At 44.6% G+C, this 22140-nt stretch overlaps 2 protein-coding genes across 2 annotated transcripts in view; both read right to left on the minus strand.

Annotated features, from left to right (window-relative positions):
- kif26ab (kinesin family member 26Ab) overlaps positions 1-17919 on the minus strand; it is a 71095-nt gene extending 53176 nt beyond the window's left edge. Inside the window, exons 1-2 of the mRNA XM_030044627.1 lie at positions 17712-17919; positions 17215-17445 (exon numbers count right to left, since the gene is read on the minus strand). Coding sequence (XP_029900487.1) covers positions 17215-17445; positions 17712-17774 — 294 coding nt within the window. The 5' untranslated portion in view covers positions 17775-17919. The remainder of the gene's footprint in view (positions 1-17214; positions 17446-17711) is intronic.
- The window catches only part of LOC115354312 (inositol-tetrakisphosphate 1-kinase-like), a 578973-nt gene that overhangs the window by 396685 nt on the left and 160148 nt on the right, over positions 1-22140 (minus strand). The window lies entirely within an intron of this gene.

Here is a 22140-nt window from a genome sequence, read left to right on the forward strand (position 1 = left end):
TCCTACTAAAATTATTCTCTCCACTTTCCCCTTGGAATGGACGGTTCGGTAATTATGCTGGCACACTGCCATGTGGATAAATATTCAACTTTTCTGTTATTCCTGGAGTTTCAGCCCCCCACTCTCTCTCCACACTGAGTGACTACAGATTTGGTCTGTGGAGAGGAGCCACATAATGAGGCACGCTTATTGTTGAGCGTGGCATTTTTGGGATTTGACAGATATCTCAATTTTCATTTAACTGCCCATGTGCCAGCTTGGATATCTGGGCACCCTGCAAACTGATTAGGGTCATAACACTGCCGAGATTACAGCATAAATTGGTTCAGCGGTGCCGTACAATAAAAGGTTAAAGTCTCCCATTTTGGCACCTTCGCTCTGCACATAAAGCGGCGCACAAAAACCCTGAGCCAAGGTGAGCTGTGCTGAGCCTTCCTGTCCCATCCACTCCCAGCCTGCAGTGCATTATCTCCGAGAGTGACATGCTTTGTGTCGCACAAAGCTGCTGTGTGTCAGCAGAACAATGGAACAGCAGAGTTGCAAGAGGCAGAATAAGCCTGGTGCAACAGCCTAGGTATGGCAGAGAGAGGGGGAATACTAATTCATCATGAAAGATGTCATTACCATGCCAAAGACTTCTCACAGAGCACAATTATCGCTACTAATAGAAATTTAAACATCAGGCGAGGGCTTTCAGCCAGTGAGGGAAGTATTAATGGAAAATTGTTGTCGGTTTACGCGAACTAGGCATTGAATACTGGTGAGAGTATTGATAGGAAAACACAGTGTGATAAGCACTAACCAGTATTTGGTCGTCGTTTTTTTCTTGCTAATTGAGATGTCTAGACACATTCAATTGAATCTCAGTAAGATAAGGATGCAGGCTGAACTATCTAGGGAGAGAATAGCACGCACTAATCCACTTACTGACTCTGAAGAATTTTCATTCAGTTGCCTAGAAGATGCACTGCTTATCAAGAATGGTTCACATGCACATGCACATTTTTTGTCTTCCAGGAACAATGGCACATAGTGCAAGTGGCCTTGTGGCCCACAGCATAAAGCTACTTCATCATTTCTCTTAAAATTTAAATGAGTTGTTAGTGACTGGGGGCTGGGTTTTAGAGGAAAAGAAGGACAGTGTTTTCTTCTGCTAAATAGAACTCACATTTCACTTTGACAATTCATTAATATGTGTGAAAAATAAATACTGCTCTAAAATTCCAATCTTACAAACTCTTATTATGTTATAATGAATTTAGGTGAAACAAAGACCTGTTTAGGTACTTACAGCACAGGATAGGTTTGGTATTTTTCAACCCACGCCGTATTAAAATGTTGATATTCGTCATTTATAATCAACATCACACAACCTCACTATTGGCTTTAGTGACAAGAAACGTACTAGTCTGCTGCAGCTTCTGGTCAGCCTTTAACACAATCCAACAGGGCGCTTATTTTCACTCTCAAAAAAACTTTGTGACTATGGGAAATTCACAGCATAGTGAAATATGTGTAGGAATTGTACAGCCAAAAAAAAGGTTGCAAGAAAAGGTTTACTATTGGGTTCTATTAAGCATTTATGATACATCCACTGCTCTTCTGTTAACTCGGCTAACGAAAAATGGATGCGCTTTTCTTTGGAGGAAAATTCTAAGTTTCTTTAGTTGAGATAGTAAACACCACATTGTGACAGGTTGGAAATCTACAAGACGGATATTGCAAGTTCCCATGAAGGCAGTATTAACTACAGCAGAATGTGTGGGTGTTTACAAGGCGATGGATTATTGTAGATGCTAAGTGAAATTTGCTTCAGAGCACAATTTACATCCATTTTTTTGAATAGAGCCTTTAAAAACGTATTTCACAATGTTGTGAGTTTCCCATTTTCAAAACAGATGTCTGTAGAGGGTTTTTTGGCTGCTGGATTGTGCTGAAGGCTAGTGAGCAGCTGCAAAGGTTGCTACAGAGAGCGTAAGTTTCTTAGCAGTGAGTTTGTACCATGTACAAATGAATAAATGATGGGTATGAACATTTTAACACAACCTTGGCTTAAAAATATGGAGCCTATCCTTTGACTTGCAAGGGCATAATCAACTAACAGAGCATTCAGACAGACACAGGAGAAAGTGATCAATTTGTTAAGGCTTGAGTGAGAACTCTAGCTGCTTGAGCAAGCCTGTACATGTACTGGGAGTTTTATGAAATCATGTTCTCTAAAGAGAGAAAAGGAAAATGTGCAAAACTGTCGGTCTGGCATTCTCTCTGCACAGCCAACCACATGTCAGGGACGCAAACACAGGCGGACAAGGAGATGGCGACTGTCATTGCTCATCACAATGTGGACAGATAGCCTCGGACTTGCTGGCAGTTCTGGTGAGTTCTTGTTGAGAATTGGCTGTTCTTTTCCGTCAAGGGCTTTCTGCCTGCTCATATGAAATGTCACAATACAGCAGAGCTCAGGGAGAAGTGGGGGACACAGCTCAATGGTGAAATGTACACAGTCCTGGGAGAAGCAGGCGAGGGCTGCAGGTTCACAGCTGAACTGCAAGCGCACGGCCTCACCACTACAGCGGGGGAATGGAACATGTCAGACAGAGTGAAAATAGAAAGCGTGGGCCTGCAATAAGATTTACACTTTTTGCTCAAGGGTACGATGGCATTCGTCTGAGTCTGTCTGTCTGCATAACGCCCGAGCGCTGTCTTTTACTGCACTTGAGAGCATGAGTAACGGAGCGGTGAAATAACAACAGTCACTCAACGAGGGAGAAAAGCTCTGCAGTTTACAGCAGCCTCTATTCACACTGATGCAGAGTAATAGACCTTTTATATATTTATGAGTCAAGGAGAATGGAGTGTGGCCAGATAAAGCATAATGTAAGGGGTGTAGCTGCTCATGCATTCCAGTGCCCATCGCTTTGTTCTGCTAATTTTAATGCAGTATGCTGAGATGGGAAGCAGGACGTCAGAGCTATTACATCATGTCAGCCTGAATCACCTACTACATCAATGCCTCTTGGGCCTGCAAACATAAAAATGAGTTTGGTAATGACTTCACACACACACACACAGACACACACGCATACACACAAATGTAAATTGGGTCTGAAGATGCAGAAGCATGCCCTGTTCGTGCTTGGGGTTTGATTGTGGGACTGGGCTGGGTCAAAGGGTAACTAATTGTGCGACTCATGGAGGTCAGCACCAGTGTGGCCTTCTGCCAGAGCACCACAACACCACCTGAAGGTCTGTCAGGAAGACAAATGAACTCCGACCTCCCAGCTGATGACATCGACCCCTGTCAGGCAAACGCACGCCATATCTTAATCTGGGTCACAGAGAAAGAAGCAGGACGCTGCTACCGGCCCAGACACTACGTGGTGATGGAACTATCAGTGGCGTTTACATGTCTGATCTCATGTTCTCTCACTCATCAGTGACAAAAATTCAATCTCATGCAGCGCTAGCGGCCTATTGCTCCTCATGTAAAATAAATAAACTTTGTGGTCAACTGGCCTAAACTGGCAAATACCGTGCATGCAAGCTGGAACTACAAAAGCCTGCTTGGTGCAATCTGGTCCATCTAACAATGGCATTCTTGTGCAAGCAGCCTTTTTTTTAAAAAAAAAAAAAAAAAAAAAAAAAAAGAGCTCATAAAGAGTCAAGCCACACTCTGCCCCCCTAACTCTTGGCATTCCACAGAAGCAACTCTCAGTTTTACAGAGTGACTCCTAAAGCCAAGCTGAGCAGGAGATGGTTATCATTTTTCACCAGTCAATAATTAGCACACTCCCTAATCAGCTGTTTGTGTTGTGCGCCTGTCCGTGCCTTTTCATTTAGCCATATCACAGCAGACACCGGGGATTTTACCTGCCATGCCATCAGCCATAATCCGCTGCCTGTACCACACTGATAGCTGACTCCGCTGTCTGGAATGTATACACACTCATTTATGTGACAGCCTCATAAAAGAACATCCACCAGGTCTACTGTGTGTGAATAGGGGCTATGGCATCCTGTTGCCAAAAGAACCAACAAATATGTGTGAAGAATGGACGATTCCTACATGCCGGAAAGGGTATTGTGATTGGAGGTCTAGGGATCGCCCGAAAAAAAGCAAGTGTAAGGAGTGTCTCACTTTAATGATTAACGAAATGTCAAAAAAGATTTCCTTTCCTAAACAGTGACTACAATTACATGAGGCTGCCAGCCAAGAGGACACAGCCAGATGGGAGCTCTCTCGCTCTCCTTTGGCTTCTCTGTTTTGGAGAAAGAATGACCCAGACCTGTGTCAACAGCTGGGAAAAGCATCCCTCGCTGCGCTTTGTGAAAGTGACAAAAATAACACCGTGAAGTATCCTGCTGTGGGTTACGCCCTTAGTGGGTCTGTTTTTCCTGGCTAGGAGGGTCACTGTCACGGAGGGCTGGACCTCCAGCCAACACACATCAAGGCAGCACTTTCCTAGCCTCCGTTTTCACCCCTGTCATTTCCTGTTTTGACAGGAAACAGGCGATGATAACATTCTTATAAACAAGCAGAGATTGCCTCCGACCTGATGCCAGGCTTGTCCTCAGGTGGCTGTAAGGCTGTGTTTTCTTTGGAGGGGATCATGGCTGAATACACACACATGCGCACGCACACACACACAAAAAAAACACAATAGTATGCACATTAATTCAAATCAAAGCTATTCTCAAATATAAACATGGTCATCAGTTCCCTCTGATGCATGGGCACAGATACCCCCCCCCAACACACACACACACACACACACACACACACACACACATACACACACACCTTCCACCTGTCTTCAAGCCACGAGTTTCCAGAGACCAGCACAAACAGTCTTCTGCGTGTCCAGCACTTCCTGACAAGCTCCCAGCGCCGTGCCAGATCAACGTCACGCGAACAAAGGAGCGCAGTAAAACAGACCTCCAAAGTCACGGACGCAGGGCTTGAAAGGCAGAGAGATGAAAGCTACGGTGGTCACCACGGGGACCCAAACACACACTGAGGGGGTGAGCGGAGGAGCAATGTCAATATCTAGTGGGGACAGGAAGGGTGGGGCGGGGAGTGGTGCGGGTGGCGGGGGAGGGGGAGGAGGAGGGCTGCTTTGAAGGCCAAGGGAGGTGTGGACGGGCACCGTCTCTTGTCCGGGCCTCTTTTTGGAATGTGGGGCCTTTTATGTTGTCAGGAAGCACCTCGCAGTGAGACACAACAAGTGGAGTGACGGGGCCATTAGAGAGTCTTTGTTGGCAGTGAGGGGCTCAAAGGGACGGGACCCTTGACTGCCCACTCTGATCCCCCCCTCCCCTTTGTTTATGAGCTAATTAAGCATTGTTCACTTGCCCCAGGAGCCCAAACCCCTCCATCCCCACAGCCTCACCGTGACTTTCAGTGGTTACTGTAGGGCCTTTTACAGCCTAACATTTCACTAGGAATAGCCCTCTGAACAGCTTTCTTGTATGGGAACCGTCCTCCCCTTTTACTACTTCAGCAATTAGACATTTATCTCACTCAGAAAGTCAACATAAAGTGAAGTGCTCAATGTGCGTGTTTGTGTGTGCGCGTGAAAAAGAAAGAACGAAACACATGGAGACAGATTAGGTATCGTCAGACAGGTCAAATCAAGTTCGGATGTGGTCTCCACTGACTCCTGTTGTAGGAGTTCAAGTGTGCCCCGGTTTGACCCCACCATCGGATGCCGGGGCAAAAACAGCTTTTCGCTCATAAGGAGATGAAAACTTAAGGGCCGAGCGTGGGACGAGGGGTAGAGGAGGGGTCAGTGCATGGGCAGAAAGCTGAGGGGGCTGAGGACATCTCAAAAAAGATGTGAGATCCATGGCACAGAGCTAAATATACGCTGTTAATGGATAAAGTAAGAAAAAGTGAATAAATGTGCAGATAAACGCATTCGTTTCTGAACCAGGACCAGTGGAAAGGTCAACAACAGTACATGAAAAAGAAAAAAAGTCAGAGGAGTGAAGATACTTGAAGATGCATTTACAATTTAGAATCAAACTAATGTATGCCAGTGGGTGGAAAAATGAAAAGGTAGATGTTGAAAAACACACAATGATGATCATGCAAATTATCTTTCTGAGCAGCTCATGAACTCGAGCCAAAGTTCAGCATTGCTCAGTATGACTAAAAGACCTCCCTTGGAAACGAGCACTGTGCTTGAATGTCAAATTGAAGCTCACACAACCAGTAAAACGTTGTGTGTAAATAAAACCACACATTTAAGTTTGAACACATAATAGTTTTACGGCCCGCCGGCTGTCTGGACTTGCAGTGGACATTAGGGAGTGACCCTGGCTTTGTAAAGTACAGCTCTTATTAGCTGCTGAGTTCCTGGAGAGGGGGGAGGTGAGCTGGACATAGCCAAGGGTCAGTGTGACTCAAACCACTGAGTGCTCACACCACCAGTACCATCCATTCCTGCTCCAAACAGTAAAATTAGGCAGGAATCCACCAAGGCCACAGGCACAGGTGTGCTCCCTAAGAGCTTCCCTCCTTTTCGCTGGGTATCTGAGGAAGGGAAGGATTTCCGTGTTGCACAGACACGTTTAAAGGCATTCCAGCAATGTTTTGTTTGATGCATAAATTTAGAGTGGTAAACAACAGCTACTATCTGCTGCGATGATTTAAACGCTTCTGTGCGGGAGCAACAGGGGGTAAACGCTGCCAAACAGCCCATGGCATGGAAACTTCAGTAGCATTCGTGTATCTAAAACACAACACATTAATGATGGGTAATTGTAGAAAAGGCACTAACATGTTGCAACAAAACGCGTATTGAATGCAGGGCTAAAAAAAGATAAAGATGACAATGTATGGGCCGATTAAGAACATCCAGTTGGGTGACAGTGGTGGGAGCCAGGTGATGATGAAGCCAGTCAACACCTGCTGGACAGGGATGCGAGTCCTTCAGTGCACACACCATCATTTACAACTTAGGAGGTGCAATGGAAAATGCAGCTAAGGGAAAAAGAATAATACCCTCAAATGCATTAACACACATGCACACACTCACACACACACACCATGGGCAGCACTTAGCCAAGCCTCTGCACAATGAGACCTGACAGCGAGTTCCCGGAGAAACCGAGGATGGCCGGGCTTTTATAGACAACACTGAATTGATACTGAGCAGCAAACACCGAGAATGGAGAGGCAGATTGGGACTCGTAAACAGAGAGGTTTAAGTTTAAGTGCCCCACACATACGAAGGGAATAAAACAGCCCAGAGCTCTTCAGCGGGAGAGTGACATCATAAAACGGAGCTGCAGTAACAAGAGGGGATACATAAAGGACGCAACTATTAATGGGAGTCGGTTCATGGGAGAGTGACAGGGGAAGGTTTAACCTGCGAATAAAGACAAGCTAATGACAGCATCACCTCTCAGGACAGTGCAGCCGTTGCAATATATGACTGAATATGACTCTTATCTTATTTTACCCCTGACCACCAGTGACCTCCATAGTACATGCAGAGTATTCGCTGTTGAATCCCAAATGTGGACAAATATGGCACTAATCTCAAAAACCTATGGAAGCCAACAAGGAAGAATCAACTTTATTTAACTTTAGCCTCCCTTAATTAAAATTCAAGCTGCGCCGTAACAGCTTTATCAACTTTAAGGGTATTTACAAGTGTGAAGTGTTGAGAGAGGCAGGTTATGTCATCTACTTCCCTCTTTATCACTCTGTAATCCTTATCTGGAGGAATCATGGATTGAGAAAATACAAAGGGAGGCTTACAGGAATCAGTACTTCAAAGTTCACCTTGCACCACTGCTTCTATGAGGTGTAGAAAATACATCCGTTTTTTTTCATGAGATAGCTGATCTTATGAGTATTTTGGGAATAAAATCGACAAAGTATGCCAGCTACTTTGACAATTATAAGGCAGCACACGCTAGCTTGGAAACTGTTCAAACACTCTCTGAGGCCAAAGTTTATAAAGTGTATATGAGTCTGAGAGAGAGGGTTAATCTGCCAATCAGAGCAGTATATTAACAACTCCACCGCAATCCTAACTGGCTGCAAAATCCATTTAACTGTACAGCCGAGGCTGACCTTTTCATTGCTCTTTCTATTGAGAAACTGAGCCTCCGATTTTTTCACATGGGGGGAAAAAAGCAACATTGCTGCCATTTTAGAGAATGAAATGCTATGCTATTTCCTTTAAAATGTCAGCAGGCAAATTGCAAAGTCAAGTCACATTGAAAATGAAACACACACACACACACACACACACACACACGTACGTCAGCACTCATTGCTTATGTTTCTCCTATCCAAGCAGGTTTTACAAGCTTTGGTACTGATAGGAGTTTTATTTGATATATGTAGGACATTCATTAAGCTAATAACTGAAAGTAATGCAGTTTTAAAGTGTGAGTTACATGTTACATTGTGAGAAGAGCGTCTAACCAGTACCAGCTCCAAGGACAGCAGGGCTAAAGTAGCAGCAAGACACAAAGGTAAAGAGGTCTTGTATTCCTGTCACATCCGCCACACAGCAGAGTCAAGCAGCATTGCAGTAATGGCATTGGCCAGTCACCTTCTCCATCACCTTCTCCATTAACCAGACCATGTGAGAAGGCTGCATGTTGGAACGAGGATAAAACACTGACTGTAATGAAACAATCATAAATTGGTAGCAGTTAAGTTCAGAAAGATGGATGACTTTTGCAGCAACGTGGAAAGGATAGAGAGAGTTTGAATGTGCTTCATCTCGCTCTCTTTTTTCCGCCCCTGGTGCTTACACGCACGCTCACACATCATCAATATACACACTCATCCTTGCTCATGGAGTTGGAGACTCAACCATGAAATGAACATGAGCGGCGTGAACTTTGACTGGCATTTTCACACAGCAGCAGGATTTATGGGGCTCTGTATATCTGTATGAGCTCTCAACAAAAAAGAATAACCCAACGCATACCTTGAAAGGCTTCCCAGGTATGCGCTGTATATAAAAACAGGCTGGTGCACACACACCCACACAAACACAAACACACACACACCTTCACATTTTTAACCTTTAAAGTAAACTAAGCATGTATGCACTATTGCAGCAACAGCCTACCTCATGTAGAGTAGCTACAGTATCTCTCTTGCAGTTTTATTAAAAAGAGTTTTATTGTTTGAGATATTGAATAGCAACACAATGTATTGACTAGAGGCAGTTTGTTATTATTTTTTTTTTAAAGTACTGAAAACAGTATCAGTCTTTAAGAAAAAAACAAAAAAACAAATAGCACAAACATCAAATCCATGTTCATGTTAATCTGGGGATTCAATGCCTTGCTCAAGGGCACTTCAACAGCAGCTGCTCAGGGAGGGGAAAGTGTTGCCAAATTGATTTCCCGAAAAATATTTTGCAGAGATTTGCTAAGACTGCTTCTCTGACTTCTAAGCCAGCGCTACCCCAAATGCACTCTTCTCTGAGGGTGAATACAGCCAGACAGTGGCATTCATCTGAACTAACAGGTGAGGAAGAGAGGCTCCATAAACATCTGTGCGATTAAGCAGTGAAGGAAAACAAACAAGGCAACGTCAAGTCCAGCTCAGCCGCCACCACCGTTCTCCAGTGATCCAGTGTTTGCTGTGAGGAAGGGAGCCACACCCAGACAGCCTGGAGTTTGCCGTCTGCAGATCCATCTTGGCAAGGATACACAGCGCTGGCATTCTCTTTCAGCACATTGCTATAAGCCAGGCGATTTGTCTGCTACCACAAGGCCTGCTGTCAATTGACTACGTTTTATGGAGCCAGCAGGAGATTACCTCCAACTCAGTGCTCCTCGGTCTCTGTGTGCCGCCTTGGAAATTTATCTCAACAACTATGTTTTTTCAATAGGCTGAATCAGTGTCAATAACGGGCTGCAGTCTGCCTGGATCATGTACGTCTCAGTTCACTATGACATATGGAGCCAAGCACTAGGAGCATAAAGCAAACACATACACACACAGGGACTCACACACAGACTCTCAAACGCACACACAAACACACACACACACACTCAAGCGACTCCTCCTAAATTAACAAGTCAAACTGATTAATTCCCACCGGTTACACTTCTTGTTGCGTGTGTGTTCTTTGCTCGTTGACATTTCTGCCTTTTTGCTCTGTTCTCATGCTCTGTAGACCTCTGCTCTCCTATAACACATTGCCCTGTCAGCCCAGACTGCAGATCCTTTGTTTCAGTTCAGTCTGGCTCATTGTAACACATGATCCTTCGCCAAACAGGGGCAAAGTCATTCACACAAGCACTGTGATATATGGCTCCTCAAATATACCAACACTGAGAGATGACAAAAGAAAATACTGTAGGTGTTGTCCAATTCTCGGTATCACCTGGAGCCTCTATTCAACTAATATTGCTAGAATTATCCTTCATGAAACAAAAGCGGAGCTGGTCCTCAGCTCTGAGTCACATTTGAATTAAATACTTATGTTAAGGCACTAACCGAAAATTACTACTCATTCCATACTTATGTGTTGCTTGGCAACCATGTTGTTTAGCTGCTGCTCAAGAGCTATGTTGCTAGACAGGAAATTAAAATTTATATTGTTGGTTAAGAAGTTTTGAACATTTGCATTCTCTTTTATTGCAGAGGAGTGGAACAGCAATGTGCCACTTCAGGTCATGACTGACAGATATTATAACAGCTAATAGGCGCTTGTCAGGCCTCTTGTGGCTTATTGCTTAATTTTCTCATCAGCTCATAAAAAGGTTGCGGAGCAGCTCTTCCCCTCCCTGTTTAGTTGTCAGACTTTTAGCACTGTGCCTCTCCATATCTTTATCCTGACTTGAGGCTCAGTCACAAAATGTGCTGAAAGTCATCATGTCAACTGGATAGCTGTTATTAAGGACAACAGGTGAACCTTGGATATTTGACTTGAATGAGACAGGCACCGCAAACTTCACATTAGCTGACGTTGTCAGAGCTAATTCCCAGTTCCAGGAGGCTCTAAACAGCACCGCTCAACTTGAAGGAACATCTGGATGGTTCTCTTATCTACATTACAGGCGTGTAGTGCAGCAGATAGGGCCAGATGGCCAGAAGGGAACACATTCATGTAAACCCTGTGCATATGTGTGAGTGTATGTCTCTGAGTGTATATGTATGTGCAGGCGTGTTTGAGTGCACACATGAATGCATGTGTGTGCATGTATTTGCAAGTGTGTGTATGTGTGTGAGAGAAGGAGACAGAGTCTGAGCGGGCATCTGCTGAGGAGTTTCTGTCAGCTCGTTTCATCTTGCCCACAGTGAATCTGCTCTTCCCCACAGCCAGGAGCACATTACAGAGGTAAGGAATGGCAGCTATTCTCTAACAAATTCCTCAGATGAAAGGTGATGAGCATCAGCCTCAGTGCTGTTCAGTACCAAGCAGAATCATCAGCCCCTGCATCTGTGTGCCTCCGAGCCCGTTTCCTGTATCCTGCCTCACAACAGATTGCAATTTGCTCTGGTGATGGCGATAAGTGATGGAGTGGGTAGCAACACGGGGGTCAATTCACTTTCAGTTCACTAAATTAAAGATGTAAATTGAAACTGCAATACACACAGCAATGACTTGGCCTTCATTCCAGGCTAGCAGTTGCCCTGAGGTTGGAAAAGCAGGCTTGTGACCAGTGAAGGTCAGTTGATTTGAAAAGCAGGAGCGGCTGGGGAAAACTGGAGGCGGGAAAGTGAATGAAAAACACTTTCGCCTTCTTTAACCACCGTCGAGGTTGTTCCAGTGTCAACATCAGACGACTGTGGTTGGACTGTGCGTCTCCCTGGTGGGAGTGTAACTGTGAGTGTAAAAAAAAAAAAAATAGTGTGTTGTAGAAAAAGAGCACACATGCTCAGTCAACACATGCCCAGTAAAGGCTGAAAAAAAAATCCCCATATAGTCTTTACAGAAACACAATCTCTTGTGACAACATATTGCTGTTTTTTGCTCTTAAAGAAAAGCTTTAGGACTGAAGTAGCTGAACACTGTCAAAAGAGTGAATGAATGAATGGATGAATGGCTCTGTGGAGGCATGTGAAGAGGGACTGCAGCACTGCATACTGCTGAGGAACATGTAGATACAGCACAATGGGGAAGAGCCATGACTGATGCCTGTGGTCTGTGCACCACTTGACACCAGATTATTGCTCTGCGGTTTAATACAGCACACATGCCATAAAGCAGAAGTCACACTGCATGCAGGGATGAAATGGGGGGACAGCTCAGCTCAGGGTCTCCTCTATTCTCCCATCTCGTCTTTCATTTCCTCCCATGCTCTCTTGTATGCCCACATGCACCGCTGAACAGGCACACAGGCACGCAACACACACACTACCTAGAGCCTCGGGGGCTCAGGTGCTTAGAGGTGAATAGAATGATATGGTCACGCTCTGTTTTCACTCTGCCCAGCTCCAGTTTCACGACCGGAGGAAGATTTTCACACAGTCTCTCTCTGTGCCTCCCTCTCTCCTTCCTTCCTCTTTCTTGCCATCCGTCTGCCAATCGCTCCATCCTGTCTTCATCATTTCCACACTGAGCCTGGCAGCACACACCTGTTCCAGCCCAGGTCGGCCCCCCTGAAACCTAAACCCACTATAAAGACTGGAAGAACTGACAGAAAGGTCAGGGGTCAGTCGACAAAGGAGAGGTAACACCCCCCCCACTCATCTGAGAAACAGTAGCCAGGCAGGTAGATCTGTAGCACTCCCCTTCCTCACCCATCCATCTACCAACACCCATTCCCCTCCCTTTCCCTGTCTCACGCAAACACACTCTTCTATAGACCGTACCATTAGCCATAAAGCTGTGCAGTGGTCCTGCTGGCTCCCGAGCCATAGCGACCAAAGACCCTCCTGTGAAAGTTATACAAACCTGTAGGTGGGCAGGAAGGAGCGGAAAATAGGTGGAAAGCAAGCAACATAAAAATCCAATACATACGGGTCAAGAAAGCAAAGACATACTCATTTATGCTCAGACACAAACAGTACAACTATAGTAGAAATAAACACAGACACAAAACCAGACCGATCATACAATGTCGCACACTTTCTGGCCCGGAAACAGTTGTTGAATGACGCAGGGTTAAGTAATTTCCTTTTCTCCGTATTTCAGGAAACAGAAGAAATTTGCAACACTTCGATGGATTCATTGTAGTACTAACAACTCTGGATTTTAAGTGGATCAAGGGTCAAATAGGGAACAAAGTAGCAACAAGGTAGTCATAAAGGAAAAATGTGTTTTTTGTGGTAGTAATTTTGTCCCATTATTATACATTCAACATGAAAAAGCTTGCTGTGACATGAAGTTACATGGCACAAATACATTCATATGTATTTGTGCCACATTTTCAGTTCAGGTATTCATTATAAAATCCCAGTAAAACATATTCAGCTTTCCACAGTACACTGCTTCACCAGATCTTCAAAGTGCCCTGGTTAGTTTTGTGTGGCCCTAAACCTGGTTTCCCTGTGGCCGGAGGGCAAAGATCATCAGAAAGGTGAGGCCTGGCTGCAACTGACCTCTACCTCCAACAGCTCAACTAGATCCAAATCTTAAAACCCTCAAACCCCTGCAGGACATTCTCTGTTAATCAGTCAATGCACAACTGCAGCTGACAAGGTCCCACACTGCTTTCATATTCATGGGTCTTAGTATTTATGACAGGGTGTTTGCTATGCAGCCATATCACGGACTTGAGTTCTCTGCCACATTTCCAAACCCTGATGTATCTGCCATTGTCATGCAGTTTATAGTCCTTGGTATTCCCTGGCTAGCTATCCTTTACGCGAGTGTATGTTAAAACAATAGAAAACATTTGAATTGGTGTCTGGCTCCAGCTGATGGCTAAATCAGCGAGGCTTTTGAAGAAAAAAAAAAGACAAAGCTTTCTCAGTGGCAGTCAACGACACAGCCTCCTGTTCTTTCAAATTATTTCTCATGGATCCAAAGTTGCACCCCCTTGCATATTTCATCAACAAACTCCAGTCTTGTCAGCTCGCTCTCTCTCTCTGAGCACACTCTCCCATGGTTCAGAGGCTACAGAGGAGGGTTAGCCTTCTCAAAAAAAGGTATCAGATGACAGGGCTTGTGTCTAAGCTGTGACTGAGGGCTTGAACCGCTCTAGCCTGGCCACGGGCAAGGAATTACAGTCTTTACAGGTCACAATAACTGCAGGCTACGGGGCCTATACAAACCTAATGGCCTATTGTTGCCTCTGACAGTCTCTTAACTTTTTCATGAGATGGCTCATGGCATAGACACGTCAAATGCTCTGCTCTCATTTCATCTCATCAGCAAGCACAACCAAAATATTAACTAACCCTTTCAGGTCAGAGGAATACGAATGGGAGGAGGGCTGCTGTTTAAAAGCTGAGGCTGGATCTAAGACAGCTGAATAGTCCTATCTGTCTATGACTGTTGACAGAGCCTCTGATTACAGCAAAGGGGTAATTGGTTACTTTGAAGTTGAGGTTAGCCTTCAAGTGATCATCTTTCCTCATATCATATCTCACCTAGCCGCCATGTCCAGCCACATTAAGCACAGTGTATAATTGTTGAATCCAGACAGTCTGCTATTCACCATTGAAGTCACTTGCCACTGTAGGTTTTAATTATGCGAATCAAGTGCATTAAGTGGGTGAATACCTTTGATTAGAGGTGAGAATCAAGTCTGGAGATTGACAGTGTCTCTACTGTTTCTGTCTGTCCTTTAAGTAAAGGGCATTTTCCCAGGGTTTCTTTTTTATTGTCTGCTGTCTGAATACCATAAAATATGCCAAGCCAGCTGAAACTTAAGGTTAGTAGCCCAAGGACATAATTTAGCAAGTTAATTTGGGGTTGAGCCCTTAGATATACTGTCTTAAAATATTTATAATTAGAAAAAGGCCATAAATGTGGTTTATTAAAAGCAATACAGCAGTATCAGCAATGTCAAACATAGCACGAGGCTTGGCAAAACCCGCACAGGCTAAAGACATGGCGACACTGGAACTGTTCCTCAGAATATGAGGCAGGCACTTAAGGGCAGTGAGCGTAAAAAAGGCTAATTGCTGCCAGTGAATGTGGAGGCAGCAGCAGACCATAAAGAAATCACTTGTCATCTTCATTGCTCTGATGCTGACCCAGCGGTTCCTATGGCAAACTGTGATACCGCCACTGTCCCCTAATGCTGCTTCGGTACTCCTAACTATGCTCTAGCAGAGCTGCACCAGCTCAGTGCCAAACATACATTTAATAACAGGGCAAGGCAGCATGAACCACACTGTGGTCACAGGGAAAGCCTTGCTAATCCCCTTACTTCCTTAAATTTCTTCAGGGACCATAAGCAGGTTCTTTTAGGCCCAAACAGGAAAACACAAACTCTATCAGGGAGGTTTGGAGGTGTATATCCAAGTGAATTTTCCCTCTCATAGGCTTCTTGTTGAAAAGCACGTGAACTCAGTCCCCAAACACTCTTCCTTTAATTTTATCTGCTTGCTACGACTGTATTCAAACAATAAGTCTTCTGGCAGGGTGAGGGGGGAGAGGGATGTCTGGGGACTGCGCTGACTTCCTCTTCACAAAATCGGGACGGCAGACGGATGGGGAGGGAGAGGAAGTGAGACCTCACATAAACAGACTCTGCTCTCGCTTTCCCATGACAGTCGCAGACACAACACTGGCCATACCTCATCCAGGTAAATTCTAATGCCAGATAAACCAGGATGGCCACATGAGTCGCCCTACTGACCTTATTCTTTCAGTGGAAGAAGCTCTGTGGAAGCAATCATCCGTAACCACAACCGTCCAATGAGGCACAACAGGTGAGCAGCACAACCACCCCAACAAGACAATGACTTTATTATCCTTCAGCCCATAGCATGACCCTGATACAATAACAGCACCCTGCCATCACTGTTTACCACCCCGGAATTAAGGCCCAATTTAGCCATCAACAAGTGCAAAATAGGAAAGAGGGGCAGCTCTCATCCCTCCCTGCATACTTCCACCCCTATGGGGACCACACAGAGCACCTGGTGAAGGCCACAAGCACTGCTGGAGGGTCCCACTCTAAAAAGGGGAGGTCATTTCCCATGGCCAGATAATGGCAGATGGGGGGAGAGTTAATGCGTTTAGCGGGTAGACTTACCTGATACCTGAATATAGATCTGATATGGTCACCTACCATCTCCCACAAAGATTAGACCACACATATAGTACAGTCTCAAAGAGAGACCCCAGGTGTTACAGAAATGTTCCCTTGTCCCTTGTATACCTGTTCCCATATGGAAGTCAGGTGCTATGGGATTTGGGGTGAAGCCTGAGAAGCTGTAATCCAATCTGAGACCCTCTCTAAAACAGTACAACAAAGGAGAGCAGACCCCAGGGCAGACTCTGCCCGCCACAACAACAGCAGTCTGAGGGCCTATATTTAACAGCGGTGGGAATTGTGGGACCAGCCATACAGGAACACTTTCAATGCACAACGAAGGTCAACTGGGACTTAACTTCCTCCTCAGTCTGCGTCGCGAGCAGTTCGCTTATTTCAACCCCATTGCCCCCCACACCCTCTCCCCAACAGCAAAATAAAGAGATAAGCATTGTTTAGCTAAACAATGGGCCACTTCCAAAGTCTCAAAACCTTCGGTTTTCACATCCAAGGCCACTATCTACAATCAAGCATAGAAACCAAGCACTTTACAAGCGGGTGGTGAGGGCTCTAGTGGTAAATTTACAAACCCTCAACTGGAGGTAATTTCAATGTCCATACAAATCAATGTTAGGTGCAGTGTGAATTAGGTCACATGCAGCCAAAAGATAAATGAGACTCTATAATAATGTCTTGTGACATGTCGGGTAGCTCTGACTGAATGGCTGATCACAAAGGCCAAAGGCATCTCTTTTATCCTTATGCAAGTCTTCTCCCCATAGCCAAGTCCACTGGATTCATATAAGTCTCATTTGTTATCACACACTTGCCAGTGACAATAAACACTATTGTGCAAGTATGATTCTTTTGGCCCAAATTTTGAAATCCCGCTAGTTTGGCTTTTTTGCTTCATTTATCAAAGGTAGAAGAATGAAGCAGAAGTTACAAAGCAAATTTCATTGTCACAGCATAAGTGGGGTTTTATCCCCAGAATTGCAATCTGCAATAGGGATTAAGTGAATGAGAAAATAATGTTGTTGTTGTTGTTTTTTTTTTTGTTTTTTTACAAACCTTCAACGAACTTGGATCTGCCAAGGCTGTTGCTTGCTTCTTCAACTCTGAAACTTTCATCTGACATTGTTGGCAAAGGCTTCCCTTATCCTCCGACTCCGAGATGGGAACCGAGCCTGCGCCCTCAGGGGGCGGCCGGCTGCTGCAGCGTGCGTCCTCTGCTGAATGAAGCCTTTTCCTGGGGTTTACATCGACAGTTGCCGGTGACTCTCCACTGGGACATCCTTCCACCTTCAGCATAAGAAAACAGTTTGGTTAATTGTTTCTTGGTAGGAGAAGTACAAGGAAACTGGTCCAGTACATGACAGTTTGATTCTGGATTTGTTTGTTTGTACCTTGACAACCTGTTAAAAACACATACCTGTCCAAATGCGCACTGCAGAAACGCAAGCTGTGCGGTGCATATTATAATGTAAAATTAGTTTCAAAGTTATAATCTGCATGAGTACAAGCAAAATCACTTTTCTTTAACTAACTGTGTGCTACGAAACACTTACAGTGAACCTGCGGTTGTCAAGCTCCCTTCCATCATGAGTTGAATTGCCCCCAAATGAGTTCATTCTCCCACATCAAGTTTACACCTTCAGTAGAATTTCTTCGTAAAATACCAAAGTCAGAGGTTTTGCTGCTGAAATATGCAAGGTGAAGCCATAGGCTAGACTGAAGGTTACCAGTCATCTGTCAGATTGTAGACTACTGGACCAGTAGCTGATCGTAAGGAGCTAGTGTGAGTCCCATAACTTCACAAGCCGCGGAGGAGTTTTGTTTCAACGGGGTTCACACCAGTGCTCAGGGGGCGGTAATAGTCCTGAAATGGGAGGGGTTCTGAAGAAGTTTCTGACGCGGGATAGGGGAACTACATAGAGGTTCAGGGTTGTTGTTATTATGGCCTGCATTGTTACTGCAGTGAATAATGACTTAGGAGTAAAATTAGAAAGCTGGATAACTATGACCTCCAGTCGGTGATCGTCAGCCAACGAGAAACAACTACCAATATCTAATTAAATTATATTTTCAGAACAGTTTGTGTATGCCCCCTCAACTCCAAAAAGATCTTTCTTCATCTTCTCCCAGTACTGTTTATTGTGATGTATCTAGGTAGGTACTGAGTTCAGGTTGCTTTACCCCCATTGTGTCCATGGTGCTGAAGTGATTTCAATCACGAGTGCAAGGGATATAACCCACATCCAGTGGCAGAACTGTCTCAGTTCTGCACTTAAGGATTTAAAATCCAGTGTTTTTTTATGCATGCACATGGTGTGGCTGCTCAGTTTCAGAGCACACTAGCAACTGTTGCCTCTCCCTGCAGGCGCAGATGTGACTGGGTCCGTGTGGCGTTACTCTGGCGCCATCCTCTGGCGCACGTGGAGAACAGCCTGTCTCACAAATTGAAAGGGCGAGGGGGGCGGTTAAATATTTAATTGGTAAACTTTGAATATTTCATGCGGATGATGTAAGGGACAATGGGCACATACACTGCCTCCTCCATCGTCTGAACCGATTCCCCTTTTGCTGCCCTCACACGACCCGTTTAGGGAAAGTCGGCAGTCTTTTGTCTTTTGGTAGCGCAACTGGTAGCAAATTACAGGAGATCTGAGAGGGTCAACTTTAAGAGAATTAGATCAAATCTGCTTTTCGAGTTGGGCTGCAAAAGGTCCGCTCCAACGACGCGCGTAATTTTATCTTTAGGAAACAGAAAACTACGATTCAGACCATTATGAGCCCCTATAAATCTTCATACAGCCCGCAGGCTGTCCCACAGTAAAGCATCAATATTATCATCAATTAGGTTCTTTTTTATTTCTCTAGTTCTAACTTTTGACAACAGATACATTTTTAGGATAAATGCCCGAAATCGTTTCATTTATGGGTTATCCGATGGTGAAAATAAAATAAGGCTGTCATATAATACTGACGCGTGTTCAGAGCGTGTCCTGATTTCTAGTCGGCATTTTGGCCAGCCGTTCTTAGTTTATCTACAACTAGTAATCTGTTACAGAGATGCTTGTGCCTCTATCTGCTTCAGTATTAGAGCGTTGGCTATCTGGAGGCGAAGTTTGGAAGAGGGGATTCACTGAAGCGCTGTTCAAGGTCCTGAACCCGCGGACAGTGGGATTCGTTGTCAAAAGCAGATCAGTTGTCTCCCTTGTCACTGTTTCCTCTCAATGTCCGACGCAGTGATAACACCGACACTTGAGACCATCATTTTGAAATTACGCGTTTCTTCAAACATCGCACCTGGACATTCTTACCTTTGTCTTTTTCTTGAGCAGGTGACTTGTAAATCCAAATATAATATCGGAGTCAACGTAGAATGTCCCCAGGTCTATGAGGTTGGGGTTGGGCTTCCCAGCTCCAGAAGACCCCGATGAGTTTGGTAAAGCCATATGGGATGTCTGTGTAGCCTATATAATATTCCACGCCTTGGGAACCTATTTGATTCGCACAGCCATTTAATTCAAATCTTTCATGCCCTCCAAAAACATCCAAAAGGTATATTCCGGACATCCAGTGAATCAGGGAGAACGTTCACACGTGCGTAAAACAACCTCTCCAGTCTCCAGTATTGTCCAAGAAGACAATGCACCGATACAATCCATCCGGAGTTAATTTTTTTTTTACATCCACTGAAATACTTTTTAAGCCATCCTGGGGCTGGTCATGCCTCATCTTCCAGCATTGCAGGTCTGGGAGCGGAGGACCACCTTTTGCAGCTGCTCTCTGTTCTCCAGCTTTTACCTCTCTCTCTCTCTCTCTCTCTCTCTCTCTCTCTCTCTCTCTCTCTCTCTCTCTCTCTCTCTCTCTCTCTCTCTCTCTCTCTCACCGTCTCATTCAGTCACTCATTCAGTCGTCCTACCTCTCAATCCCCCTGCCAGTCAGTGATTAGCTGCTCTCCCATCCGATTTGCTGCTGCATCGCAGCCAGCCCCCACAAGACGCTCACTTGTGCACATGTAGGCTATAACACAATTACTCCAAACCCTGGCCATAACCTCGAACGACAAAATCACCAGAATATTAATATTCCTGGAGGGACTTACAGTGTCTGCGGTACTCAATACTGAGTTTATAGAGCCCTTTTCGTAATGTATGGTATTTTTCAACCTCCCATGGTACGCTGTCACTATATTCCTGTAACACTCTGGTACAGTTTTCCATACTATTCATCCTCCTAACATTTATCATATGATTCATGTAGTTTTCATAAGAGAATAACCAATGGAAGAAATAATTCCTTCCAAAGTTTGTTTGTTTGTTTAAGCCTATTTATTTAATCTGAGACTAGGCTCCATAGGATCTTCGACATGTACATTTACTCAGTTTACCTGGTCTCATTTTGCCTATAGGCCTGCGTAAAACCGCCGTTGTTATTGCTGTGCTTTAATGGCGCACTCTTGCGCTTACATAGAGACACGTGTATAGGCTATATGAAGTATATCCAGCCATTGCCGCCAGATGAAGTCACCGGTAGGCCAGCTGACACCCACGTCACCATTGCTTTTCGATATTTCAGGAATACGACAATTCCACTGGGTTAAACCTGGTTATCCAATAGATTGAATGGGTCAGGTCAGCAGGGTAGCTGTGGTTCAGAAGACCGGGGAGTAAGCTCACCGTCCATTATGTCGATGTAATTAGGATGATGGGACAGTATAGTTTATTTATGCACATGCAGAGAAAATGTGGTTAGTCTACTGCTTTTAACCCTTCACTAGCCCTAGAACCCATAATGGGCTCTATAATGGGTCCGCTCTCAGGCCCCTACTGTGATTTGTTTTTGTGAATCTCCTCAATAAATGCACTCCACCACTTGATAGGCTATTTAATTACTCCCTCATCAGAGCTATTCTGAACCATCATCATTTTGAATTTTCTAATTATCTTATTCAGTTTAAAACAAACAATCAAACAACACCATTTATTTTCTCTAGGAATTCCTTTGGAATCATCATCATCCAATACTTTAACGTCTTTTTCCTCTTTTTCCTGCCATTGTCAGAAATGTATTTACAAAAGTTCTGGGTTCTTGATATTATAGGCTGTGTTTGTTAACACAAGTATTTAGCCCCTACAAAAATGGCCAGAATAAATAGTTAAACAGTTAACAAATAGTTCAATACTTCGCTAATAAATAGAATAAATGCTTGGCTATGGCAAGCCAATACTGTGGCATTAGCTCGCCTCCTAGATATATTCTTTCAGTCAGTGATGTGTTTGGGCTACAGGCCAAAGACGTCACTGGAAAAAAAAAAAAACCGGCCGGGTGAGACCAAATCAGGATAAGCTTATTTCACATGAAGGTGGCATCATAAGAGAATATTTAATTAGCATTCTGATGAGAGGTTTCTTTCTCCACCAGTACAGACAGATAAACTACTAACAGATGGGGTGAAACCTTTATCAGCTGGGCCGATGTGGCAGCTACCTGACAGGACAAAGTTTGGGAACCCCTGGGCAGGTTTGGCTCGACAGCACAGAAATGATCAGCAATAAAGATTGGGACTTGCACGAAACAAAGATGCTGTGACAGGACGTGGTGAATAATAAATAGTCTGCATGTCCCTATAACCACACACACAAGCGCACAGGATCAAGTCGACACGCACACAAACACTCGTTTTTTGGGGGGGTGGGATAGGACTGTCAGTGGACTGATAATTACAATCCACAGTAAAGATGATTTACCACGTCCGCCACGCTGCTCTCCCCACCAGCGAAGGTTTGGGTCGCCCCCCGACCGCTGATGAAATTCCAAGGATGGGATCCCATGGGACAGGGCTGCTACATCTGCTGCCCTTGCGCACGTAGAGAAACCGCTCTGAGCATCTCATTAATGCCCCTCCAATATCTTATCCCTGCCTGCGAAACCTTCGCAGCCCTCCCCGGTGCATGAACGGGCTTTGTGAGAAACGTTTAGCAAATATTG

This window comes from Myripristis murdjan, chromosome 22 (assembly GCF_902150065.1).
Source record: "Myripristis murdjan chromosome 22, fMyrMur1.1, whole genome shotgun sequence".
Taxonomy (NCBI): Eukaryota; Metazoa; Chordata; class Actinopteri; order Holocentriformes; family Holocentridae; genus Myripristis; species Myripristis murdjan.